Genomic DNA, 12,652 nt, shown 5'->3' on the forward strand with positions numbered 1-12,652 from the left:
AACGTTTGCACCAGCATTATTCAAAACAGCTAGAGACTAAAAACAATCCAAATGTACATCAACCAATGAGTGGATGAAAAAAATGTGGTAAATGCATACAATGAAATATTATTCTGCAATCAGAAGGAACACACTATTGATATATACAACATAGATGAACCTTGAAAACATTATGCTAAGTGAAGAAGCCAGACACAGATGACTACATACATAATACATATTGTCTTATTCCATATATATGAAGTTTCCAGAAAAGACAAAGATATAGAGACCAAAAGAAGATCCATGGTTGTCTGGGGTCAGAGCTGGGAGCAGGGATTGACTCCAAACTGTAACTAGAAAACTTTTGGAAGTGGCAGAAGTGTTATAAAACTGAACTCTAGGAATGTTTGAACAACTATAAATGTTACTAAAAATAATCAAACTGTACATTTATAATGTAAATTGTATGGTATATAAACTATCCCTAAATAAAGTTGTTAAAAATTTATTAGAAACCCAATTGAGTTTTAAGTAAAATATAATATCCATCTTTCACACAGATCTTGGGTAGCTTGTCTGTTAAATAATAATAACAACAATCATAAACCAATCAAGCTATTGGTACTTGGAGCAGAAAGGCCTGACTGGAGTCTGGAAAAATCCTCAGATGCAACAATGATTGCCTTGACCTGACATCTCCTCTACCAAACCAACACCACCAACCATTTTGATATGAAAAGGTTAGTTGAGTTAGACCTGAAAAACACAGAGAAGAATGGTTTCTAGTCTGGCTCATAAGAAACTGGGAAATCACCACTCTCTTCTAACAATAAGTAAAAATCTAAACAAAGTGAACATTCTACAACTCTTTAAATGGTAATGAATGAATTGCAGGGAGTTCAGTGTGGCGAATTCTGAGAGTTAAAAACTTCAGGGAGACCCAGTCACAGGAGAGCCCCCAACACTTTCGTGAGTTTTACCTCCAGGAAGTCAACGGGGTCCTCACAGTGACTATCAGAGAATAATCCCCATGTGTTTCTGGCAAGGAAAGGGAAAAAGGAACCATTCTGAAATAGACCAGAGCACTTCATTCTTCTTCACAAGGTCTGCCCTCAGGAGAAACTAACCAGAGCCTAAACTACTGGGGCTTTATCTGAGCCTTAATGACCTGGGGGGAAGAGAAATCTTAACTCTAGCCAGCGATAGTCTTCCACATGGGAGAAGAGAAATGCCTAACTCCAACCCACTTAAACCAATTCTGTTCCAGTTGCTTTTGTTGTTGTTGTTGTTTTTAGTGAGAAAAAATGAGAAGCGTTTGTGACAGTCCAGAGGCACAGGCTTTCTGAGGACTGAGACCTAATCATAGAACTATAGGACATTCCCCTCCCCTACCACCTTACAACCACATGAGTAAAGGATTATTTACAGAAGTTCCTTTTACTCAGTACATTCTCAAGAAAATAATACACTGATTTACATTAGACTGAGTAAAATACTTTACTCAGTCTGGTTATTAAGAAAAAAATTACAAGGTGTACTAGGGGCAAAAACCACAGATTGAGGAGACAAAGCAAGCATCAGAACCAGATTCAGATATGGCAGAGATGTTGAGATTATCAGACCAGGGATTTAAAACAAACGATAACTAATATGCTAAAGTAGACATGAATAATGGATAAAGCAGACAGTGTGCAATAATAAACAGGCCATGAAGGCAGATATATGAAAATACTAAGAAAGAATCAAAAAGAAGTGCTAGAGATCAAAACACTGCAATAGAAATGCAGAACGTCTTTGATGTGGTTGTAAGTACACAGGGCACAGCTGACAAAGAATCTCTGAGCTTGAGGATATGTCAGTGCAAACCTCCAAAACCGAAAAAGCAAACAGCAAAGAGACTGGGGAAAAAAAAAACAGAATAGAATATCCAAGAACTGTGGGATGACTGCAAAAGTTGTAACATATACATAATACATAATGGAAATATCAGAAGTAGAAAGAAGAGAAAGGGACAGAGAAATATTTAAAACAATAATGACTGAAAATTTCCCCCAAATGAATGTCTAATAACGAACTACAGACTCAGGAAACTCATAGACCAATAAGCAGAATAAATGCCAGAAAAAAGACTATATCTAGACATATAATATTCAAACTGCAGAAAATCAAAGATAAAGTTTGAAAAAAGCTAGAGAGAAAAAAATCCTTATCTATAAAGAAGCAATTACGTTTGTTTTCTCACAAACTATGCAAGCAAGGAAAGTGAAATGAAATATTTGAAATGTTGAGAGGAAAACAACCCACCAACCTGGAATTCTGGTTTCTGCAAAATTATTCTTCAAAAGTTAAGAAGAAATAAAGACTTTCCCAGACAAATAAAAATTGAGGGTATCTGTTGCTAGTAGACCTCTTTCATAATAAAAATTAAAATAAGCTATTTAGAGATAAGGATTATATAGGTCAGTGTGATAGTCCATTCGCACTCTGCTATGAAGAAATACCCAAGGCTGGCCTCTATAAAAGAAAGAGGTTTAAGCCGGGCGCGGTGGCTCACGCCTGTAATCCCAGCACTTCGGGAGGCCGAGGTGGGTGGATCACGAGGTCAGGAGATCCAGACCATCCTGGCTAACACAGTGAAACCCTCTCTCTACTAAAAATACAAAAAAATTAGCCGGGCGTAGCCGCGGGCGCCTGTAGTCCCAGCTACTCGGGAGGCTGAGGCAGGAGAATAGCATGAACCCGGGAGGCGGAGCTTGCAGTGAGCTGAGCTCCGGCCACTGCACTCCAGCCCGGGCAACACAGGGAGACTCCGTCTCAAAAAAAAAAAAAAAATTCTTTTCTTTCTTATTCTTAATTGACCTAATAAAGAAGAGTTTGTTGAAAATTATGATAGCAACAATGTATTTTATTATTTGCATTATATATGCTCTGTATATGTGAAATACATGGCAGAAATAATACAAGTGATGGGAGGAAGGAATTAGGAATATTTTATTATAAGGCACTATTTGTGAAGTAAGTATAGTTTTATTTGAAAGTGGAGTTGAATTAGTTGTAATTGTATATTGCAAACTCTAGAGCAACTATTAAAAATATTAAAAAGTACAACTGATATACTAAGAAGGAAAGAGAAAATGGAATAATGTAAAATGTTCAATCAAAGCCACAAAAGGCAGAAAAATAATGAAAGACAAAAATAGGAACAAAGAACAGGGACAACAATGGAAAACACTAAAAAATGTGGTAGATACTAATCTGACCCATATCAGTAATCTCTTTGAATGACAGTCCACCAATTAAAATACAGAGAATGTAATAAAGCATCAAAAATAAAACCCAATTGTGTGTTGTCTATAAGAAATTTACTTTAGAGACATACAGATAAAAGTAAATGGGTGGAGAAAGATATATTATCCTAACACTAATCAAAAGAAAGCAGGAATAACTATATTCTGTAACAATATTAATTTCAGACAAGGCAGAGTTCAGTGCAAGGAAAGTTATCTGGATAAAGAAGGGCATTACATAATGTAAAAAGAGGTCAATTATTCAAGAAGACATGGTAATCTTTGATGTGTATGCACCTAACAGTATGGCATCAAAATAAGTGAGGCAAAAAGTAATAGAGCAGTCCAGATATGGTGGCTCATGCCACTAATCCTAGCACTTCAGGAGGCCAAGGCAGGAGGATTACTTGAGGTCTCTCACTTTGAGGCCAGGCTGGGCAAACATAATGAGATCCCATCTATATAAAAAATTTTTTTAAATTAGTTGGGCATGCTAGTGTGTGCCTGTAGTACCAGCTACTCAGGAGGTTCAGGCAGAAGGATCACTGGAGCCCAAGAGATAGAGGCTGCAATGAACTATGATTGTACCACTACACGCCAGCCTGGGTAACAGAGCAAGACCGTGTCTCTAAAGAGATAAATAAATAATTTTTAAAAAGCTAATCAAACAGAAAGGAAAAATAGATGAATCTATTATGATAGTTGAAGATTTCAATATTCCTGTATCAGAAATGGCAGATCTAGCAGACAGAAAGCCAGTAAGGACACAGTTGAACCCAACACAATGAATCACCTGGATATCTAGATATTTATAGATTGCTTCATCTAACAACAGCAAAATACACATTCTCTCAAACTCCTCTGGAGCATTCACCAAGATATACCACATTTTGGACCATAAATCACACCTTAACAAATTTTAAAGGCACAGAAATTATACAATGTCTTCTCTCAGACCACAATGGAATTAAACTAGAAATCAATAATAGAAAGCTAGCTGAAAAATCCCCCAAATGCTTGCAGATTAAAATGTCTGGACTGCTCTATTAGTTTTTGCCTCACCTATTTTGATGCTATATTGTTAGGTTCATACTTTTAAATAACACATGGGTCAAAGAAGAAATTGCAAGGGGAAATTAAAAAATATTTTAAGCTAAATGAAAATGAAAACACAATGTATCAAAATTTATGGGATGAAGTAAAAGTAAGGTTTAGAAGGGTATTTATAGCACTGAATACACATGTTAGAAAAGAAGGGCCAGGTGCAGTGGCTCACACCCATAATCCTAGCACTTTGGGAGACCAAGGTGAGCAGATTGCTTGAGCTCAGGAGTTTGAGACCATCTTGAGCAACATGGCGAAACTCAATCTTTACAAAAAATACAAAAATTCGCCCGGCATAGTGGCGCAAACCTGTACTCCTAGCTGCTTGGGAGGCTGACGTGGGAGGATCATTTGAGCTTGGGAAGCAGAGGTTGCAGAGAGCCAAGATTGTACCACTGTCCTCCAAACTGGGTGACAAAGGGAAACCCTGTCTCAAAAAAAAAAAAAAAAAAAAGAAAAAGAAAAAGAAAAAAAAAAGGTAAGGAAAGAAAAGGAAAAGAAAAGAAGAAAGACCTAAAAATCAATGAGTTAAGCTTCCCCCATAGGAAACTAGAAAGAACTTGAGAGAAAATAATTGCAAAAAGATAAAACCAACAAAAGAGTATTATTCAAAACGTACAAAATCTTAAAACTCAACAATAACACCAATAACTCAGTTAAAAATGGACCAAAGACCTTAACAGACACCTCATCAAATAGACTACACAGATGACAAACAGCATGTGAAAAGATGCTGCACATCATTTTTCATCCGAGAAGTGCAAATTAAAATAACAGTGAGATATCACTACACACTTATAGAATGGTCAAAATCTAAAGCAGTAACATGATTGCTGGTGAGGATGTGGAGCAACAGAAACTTTCATTCAATGCTAGTAGAAATGACTATAAAATAGTACAGCCACTTTGGAATACAATCTGCCAGTTTCTTGCAAAATTAAATATACTCTAACCATATAATACAGTAATTGTGCTCCTTGATATTTATCCAAAATAGTTGAAAACTTATGTCTACACAAAAACCCAAACTCAGATGTTTATACCAGCTTTATTTATATTTAAATGTTTATTCTTTTTTTTTTTTTTTCCTTTCTAAATGGTCCATATTTATTAGTACTTTAGTTCCAAGTCTACCATATTGGAGGTTTTCTGGAATTCCAGGCTATCTGTTAGACTGTAGGCTTCACAGCCTTGTCTTGTCATACTGGGCCAGGTTTGTGCGGGAGATAGGCCTACAGCTGGACCAGCAAAGGTGCTGAGAGAGGAACCCTGTCCTCCTACCTGGTACTTTGTGGGTGAGAGATACTGATACAGACAGTGGAAAGAAGAGCTGGATATCTCATTCTCATCAGGAAGATTGTACAGTTCTATGATTTGGAATATGTCATAGGCATCAGAGTACAAAGCAGGAACTGAGGCCACCAGCCTCTCCCACTGAGTATCTTGCATTTGGAAGTCACTTGTGGAACTCTCAGTGAAGGTAGAGTTCCATGCCCGATTGGAAGGGTCTAAGGGCTGAGGTGGAAGGGAGCTGTAGAAATCTGAGACCACAGGAGAAAAAGCATAAGGATTGAGGGATGTTCTGGGGGAGGTGGGCATATTCTTCTTGGATGAAGGGATCTGGTTTCGTTGCTTTGCTGATTGCTGCTGCTGCTGCTGCTGCTGCTTCTGCTGCTTCTTCAATTTGAATCGCCGGTTCCTAAACCAAACCTTTACTGTTGACTCCGGCAGGTTGAGTTTCAAAGCTAGTTTCTCCTGAAGATTTCTATCTGGGAACATGGTCTGGCTAAACAGAGCTTCTAGCTCTTCATACTGTTGGTGGGAGAATGAAGTACGTTCTTGATGCCTTCTCCATATTGTGGGACTAGCTGGATCCTGCGGTTGCATCACCTTCATGTTGGGATCTTTCCTATTGATGAAAGGGTCTGGCTGGGGATTCCCTGGGGCCATTCTGTTCATCATGGTGTCTGAAATCTGAGATGGAAGGCCTGTCGTGAATCCCCTTAGACTAACCATTTTCAGTCCTGCGTGGTGTGTCTCTCTCTGCAAATGCAGTTTCCTTAGTGTGTAAATGTTTATTCTTAATTCATTATAAAAACTTGAAACCGACAAAGATGTCCTTCAGTAGGTAAATGAATAAATAAATTGTGGTATATTCAGACAATAGAATACTATTAAGTGCTAAAAAGAAATGGTGATCAAGCCATTAAAAGACACAAAGGAAGCCTTAAATGCATATTGCTGAGTGATGGAAGCCAGTCTGAAAAGGGTATACACTATGATTCAACTATATGACATTCTGGAGAAGTCAAAACTACTGAGATAGTAAAAAGATCAGTGGTTACCAGAGAGTAGGTGGGAGGGAGGAAAGAATAGACAGAGCATGAAAAACCTATAGGGCAGTGAACTTACTCTTTATGATACAGAGTAACATACAATAAAGGGCATGACAATGGTGGAAACATGTCCTTATACATTTGTCCAAACCCAAAGAATTTTACACTAAGAGTGAACCATAATGTCAACTATGGATGTTGGGTGATAACTTTGTCAATGTAGGGCTCACTACTTGTAAAAAATGCACAACTCTGGTGGAAGATGTTGATAACGGGGGAAGGTCTGCATGTGTGGGGACAGAGAGTATTTGGGAAATCTCTGTACTTTCTCCTCAATTTTTCTGTGAATCTAAAAAATAGGGTATCACCTCTCCCTGCCCACCCACACACACAAAGGAATTACGTGGTTTTGCACATTCTAGTGATACCTGGAACTGTGGATACTACTGTTAAATCTCTATCAAAATGCTGAAACCTAAATGAAAAAAAGCACCCTAAAATACAAGGCCTCTATCTGTATAGTTCAGTACTAAAAAAATTGTTACTAGATTAGGAATAATAATAGTAAAACAATTTCCTCTAATGATTTATAAATTTTCTTTTATTAAATTATCATCTGCAAAACTAAACTTTTTCTTTTTAAAATATGTGTCTGGTGACTGTACTTCAGAAGTCACTTGTGCCTCTGTACTTGAAATTGACTTATCTGTAATGTAGAGTATTTTGATCAGATCATCTCTGAAATAACCTCTCGTTTTGTTCAAAACCAAAATCGTAGTGTTTCTTTTCCTTTGAATCTCTATGAATTTGCAAAGAATCATAGATTTTATGTTTCTGGTGTTTTGTCCTTACTTCGAATCTAATTGAATACATCAGCAGCATTAGTTGGCTCATTGAGTATTTCAGGACTCTTTCCCTTGTACCAAAAGAAAAGAGAAAGAAACAAAATGACATTATTGATGGCTGCAGTGATTTCGCCTGAAAAATACCATGCTTTAACTATTTTGTATTTACCTCAATAGAGCAGGGGCTCTAGTCTGCTGGGGGAAAAAAGAAAACCTTAAAAGAAGTTAGAGGGTGAAAGGAAAAGCAAACATCACCTATAATACAATGGTGATAATTCTAGCAAAATCTTTAGAAACATGGTAAACTGGAAGACAATGGGACAATATATTTAACAAGCTGAAAGAAAACCTGTCAAGCTAGAATTCTATAGCAAATAAAATATACTTCAAAAATGAAAGTGAACTATAGACATTTTCAGGTAAATAAAAGCTGAGAGAGGCCATGTGTGGGAGCTCATGCCTGTAATCCTTGCACTATGGGAGGCTAAGGTGGGAGGATCACTTGCATCCGGGAGTTTGAGACCAGCATAAACAACATAGGGAGTACCTGTCTCAAAAGAAAAAAAAGAAAAGAAAGAAAGTAGAGAGAACTTGTTACCAGCACCACAAGAAAAGTTAAAGGAAGTTCTTAGGCTGTTGAGAAATGGTATCATTTCTACAGAAAGGATTAAAAGCAATAGATCTACACATAAAGGGGGATATAAACAAAAGTGTGTTTTCATATTCTAATTTCTTTGAAAGGCATCTATGTTTTTAAAACAAAAAACAACAATGTTGTATTATGGAATTAATCAAATATATAGTAATAATACACATGGCAATAGGAAAAAGGATCAGGAGACAGAGTAATGTGACATACTAATATAACCTTATTTGTGAAGTAGTATAATATTAATTCATGTTATACTGTGATTAAAGATGCATATTATAATCCCTAGAGCAACAGATAAAAATATAGTTAAAAAAAGATTAATCTAAAAAAAGGCAAGAAAGCAGCATGAAAGGCAAAAAGAACAGAGGAAAACCAATAAAAAACAAAGTTATGCACCATACACAGTATTTCTATCAGTGATGAACTGCATATATGACATTGGTCCCATAAGATTGTAAATTTAGTACAACCTAAGTGTACATTGTTTGTAAAGTCTACAGTAGTGGACAGTAATGTCCTAGGCCTTCACGTTCACTCATTGACGCACCCAGAGCAACTTCCAGTACTGTAAGTTTCACGTGGTAAATGCCCTATATAGATATACCATTTTTAAATCCTTTATATCATATATTTACTGTATCTTTTCTGTGTTTAGATACACAAATACTTACCATAATCTTCCCATTGCCTACAGTATTTAATAGAGTATCATTCTATACAGGTTTCTCGCATAGGGGCCATCGGCTATACCGTATAGCACAGGTGTGTAGTAGGCTGTAGCATCTCGGTTTGCATAAGTACACGCTATGATGTTTGCACAATGATGAAATCACATAACTCATTTCTCAGAATGTATCCCACCATTAAGTGACACATGACTGTAATAAAATGATAGACTTAAATCCATCAATATCAACAATTGCATTAAATATAACAGTGATAAATGCCTCAGTTAAAGGGCAAAGATTGTTGAAAGAGATAAAAAAGAAAAACAAGACCTAACTATGCTGCATACAAGAGATACATTGCAAAAATAGAATAACTACAATAAGCTCAAAGTAAAAGGATAGAAAAAGATATACCAGGTAAATATTAACCATAAAAAATTTTGTAAGTTTTCATTAATGTTGATGTAGACTTCAAAACAGAGTATTACAAAAATAAAAAAAAGAAAAATGTATGTAATTATTTTGATACTTATTCATATTATAATACTTATATTGTTATAAAAGTTAAGAATAAAAGGGCCAATTCATAAAGAAAATATAACAATCTTCAACGTGTATTTTGAGCAATCAAGTGTCGGTCAATCAGGACGATAAGCCAACTGAAAGCAACAATCAAGCCTTTATTTACTTACTATGACACTGCAAGCAGGAGGTACCAGTTTACTAGGGGGTAGTTTTTCCCCATGGAATGGTACTGGGCGAGAGTTAACTGAATGCAGTGTAGATGGGAGAATTGTCTCAATGCTAAGGAATCCTAAACAAAAGGCTCTTTCTCTCTTTATGGACCTACGGGCCAGGGGGAAGAAGAGAGGGCAGGTCTTCTAGCAGCAGAAAGATACTGAGTCAAAGTGGAGAAGTGTCTCAACAAAGTCTCCTGAAAAAAGGCCTCTACATGAAGGTGTTGGGTTAGGAATGCCAATATGCGTATGAGCATGGCTCTCCTAAGAGTCATAAGTCCTTGACTGCAACTCACTCTAGAAAACTGATGAATTGGCTATGCACCAAGGTGTGAGGAGGCGATATGGTTTGGATGTTTGTCATCTCCAAATCTCATATTGAAATGTGACTCCCAGTATTGGAGGTGGGGCCTGGTGGGTGGTGTTTGTTTGATGGGGACAAAACTCACATGAATGATCTAGCACCGTCCCCTTGGTAATAAGTGAGTTCTGACTCCAAGTTCACACCAGATCTGGTTGTTTAAAAGTGTGTGGTACCTCCCATCCTGCTCCCACTCTTGCCATGTGATGGGCTTGTTCCTGCTTTGTGCTTTCCCTTTCGACATGATTATAAGCTTCCTGAGGCCCTCACCAGAAGCCAAGCAGATGTTGGTGCCATGCTTGTACAGCCTGCAGAACCATGAGCCAATTAAACTTCTTTTCTTAATAAATGACCCAGCCTCAGATATTTCTTTATAGTGATTCAAGAACAAAATAATACAGGAGAGCAACTTCTCTCCATTAGGCCTGCCAGACAAAGCCTTATAATTGTCTGTGGTCAGACACGAAGAATTACAGATAGGAGTTTGATCTGGAAGTCACACTCCTCAATGAATGAAACTTATAATAAATTTCAAAGTAAATTCAATAAAACTAAAATGTATAGAACTAAAAGGAGAAATTGGCATATCATACTTAGAGACTTTACTTTTTTTCTACAATTAATAGAGCAAATAGATAAAATATATCAGTAAGGGTGTACAGTTGACCCTTGAACAGCATAAGTTTGAACAGCGCAGATCTACTTATATGAGGATTTTCTTCCATCTTTGCCAGCCTGAAATAGCAAGATCAATCCCTCCTGTTCCTTATCCTCCTCAGTCTACCCAACATTAAGGTAATGAGGAGGAAGACCTTTTTGATGATCCACTTAATGAATAGTAAATATGCTTTCTCTTTTTTATAATTTTCTTAATAACATTTCCTATTCTCTAGCTTACTTTATTGTAAGAATACAGCATATTTTTTACATATATACATGCAAAATATTTGTTAATCAACTGTTTATGTTATTGGTAAGGTCTCTGGTCAACAGTAGGCTATCAGTAGTTAAGTTTTGGGGCAATCAAAAGATACATGTCGATTTTCAAATGCATCGGGGTCAGCACCCCTAACCTTTACATTGTTCAAGGATCATCCCTACTTGACCTAATAAACACTGTCAGTACACTATTGCCAAGAACTACAGAATGGATGTTCCCTTAAAGTACTCATGGAACCTGTGCCATAAAATAATTCTTAATAAATTTTAGAAAATAAAATCACACATAATATAGTCTCTGGTCATGCCAGAAATAAATGAGAAAGAGATAAAAAAAGATACCAGAAAATCTTCCATGTATTTGGAAATTTAAAATATACTAAGTAACAATTGATTTAAAGAAAAATCACAAGATAATTAGATAATATTCTGATTTAAAAAATGGTAAAAGCACAATGTATCACAACTTGTGGAGCCTCTTCTACTTCCATCCCTTGGTTCCCAGATCCAGATATTCTAAATACAACCCAAACATATAATGGGAGAAACTAGTCACTGTGCAAAACATACACCACATCCTATAAGATGGCACCCCATACTCCCAACATTGTCTCTCAGATGTTCCTTAAAAATGAGTCCCTATTAGGCCATGATAACTTTGTGTAAGGCAGACACTTCTAGATCAGTATTCCTCAAACTTTGTTTAATTATCCCCCAAATAAACTTTTAAGATATTTTTTCCTAACCATTATAGTATCTAATTTTTTTTTAACCTCTGTCATTCAAAAGATACCCGGATGGCTAGATAGTAGAAAGGAGAGTTTTATTAGCAATATTGGTTTGCAAGCCAGGAAAAGAAAGTCTCCAGCATAGACCAAAGGAGCTCTGTCTTTGCAGAGGGGAAAGACAGGTTGGGTTATATGCCTGGCAAGGTTTGTACAGTCATAAATATTCAGCGGGTTTGCAGGGAAAGCTATACATATTTATGAGGGGAGCAGAGTATATGCATGATGGCCAAACATCCACATAACATACAGCCATGTGCACTTTGGGGCTGAGTTTTAGCATTAAAATGAGGTGGAATTTGGCTCTTTACATCAAAAGGTGAAGTATAGGATGCAAAGAGTTTGTGTGTAGCCTTTATAAGCTGCTGAAACTGGCTTCAGGTCTGCAGTAGCTTATCAGAAGAGAATGTTTATAAGGCTGATCCCCTGTCCAATCAGAGTTGCAGTGGTCTGGGTTGTAAATCAGAGTTAGGATAACTTGCCTGAAAGCTCTTATTGTTAAGGAGGTTGGTGAGTGGTGAGAGTGTGGTTTTTCTTGTAGGAATTTAGAAATGTGTCATGCCAGTCAGACCCTGAATCCTCCTCCCATAGGTTTACTTTGTTTCCTTAATCTTTGGGTCTGTCCTGATTGATAAAAAGGCACTTAACTTGGTCTCTCGGATCACACTCCCTAAAACCAATTTTTGCCTTTTTAGGGGGCAGTATCTCTCCTGTTGATAATGTATATTCTATATGACACGATAAAGAATAATACTCGTACAAGCTAGTTCCATGGGAATTAGTTCCTTGGTACATTTCTTTAGCCATAAAATGTGTGTTCCTTGGTCAGAAGGATATTATATGTTGTACATGATGTCAATATGGTAAATGAGTCACTCTGTAAGTTCACAGATAGCCATGCTGGCAGAAGCACTGAGGACCGGAAAGGCAAATCTGGATTACAAGTCTAGTTCAGT

The 12,652-nt window shown here is 36.9% G+C and overlaps 1 protein-coding gene across 1 annotated transcript; it reads right to left on the reverse strand.

Moving 5' to 3' along the window:
* Positions 1-5,471: 5,471 nt before the first annotated feature.
* Positions 5,472-6,335, reverse strand: LOC105521111 (arginine-fifty homeobox-like). The gene has a single exon (XM_011955145.1). The coding sequence runs from the start codon at positions 6,333-6,335 to the stop codon at positions 5,484-5,486; it is 852 nt and encodes a 283-aa protein (XP_011810535.1). The 3' UTR covers positions 5,472-5,483.
* Between the last annotated feature and the right edge of the window lie 6,317 nt (positions 6,336-12,652).

The sequence above is a fragment of the Colobus angolensis genome, unplaced genomic scaffold, assembly GCF_000951035.1.
Source record: "Colobus angolensis palliatus isolate OR3802 unplaced genomic scaffold, Cang.pa_1.0 Scaffold11, whole genome shotgun sequence".
In the NCBI taxonomy this organism is placed as follows: domain Eukaryota; kingdom Metazoa; phylum Chordata; class Mammalia; order Primates; family Cercopithecidae; genus Colobus; species Colobus angolensis.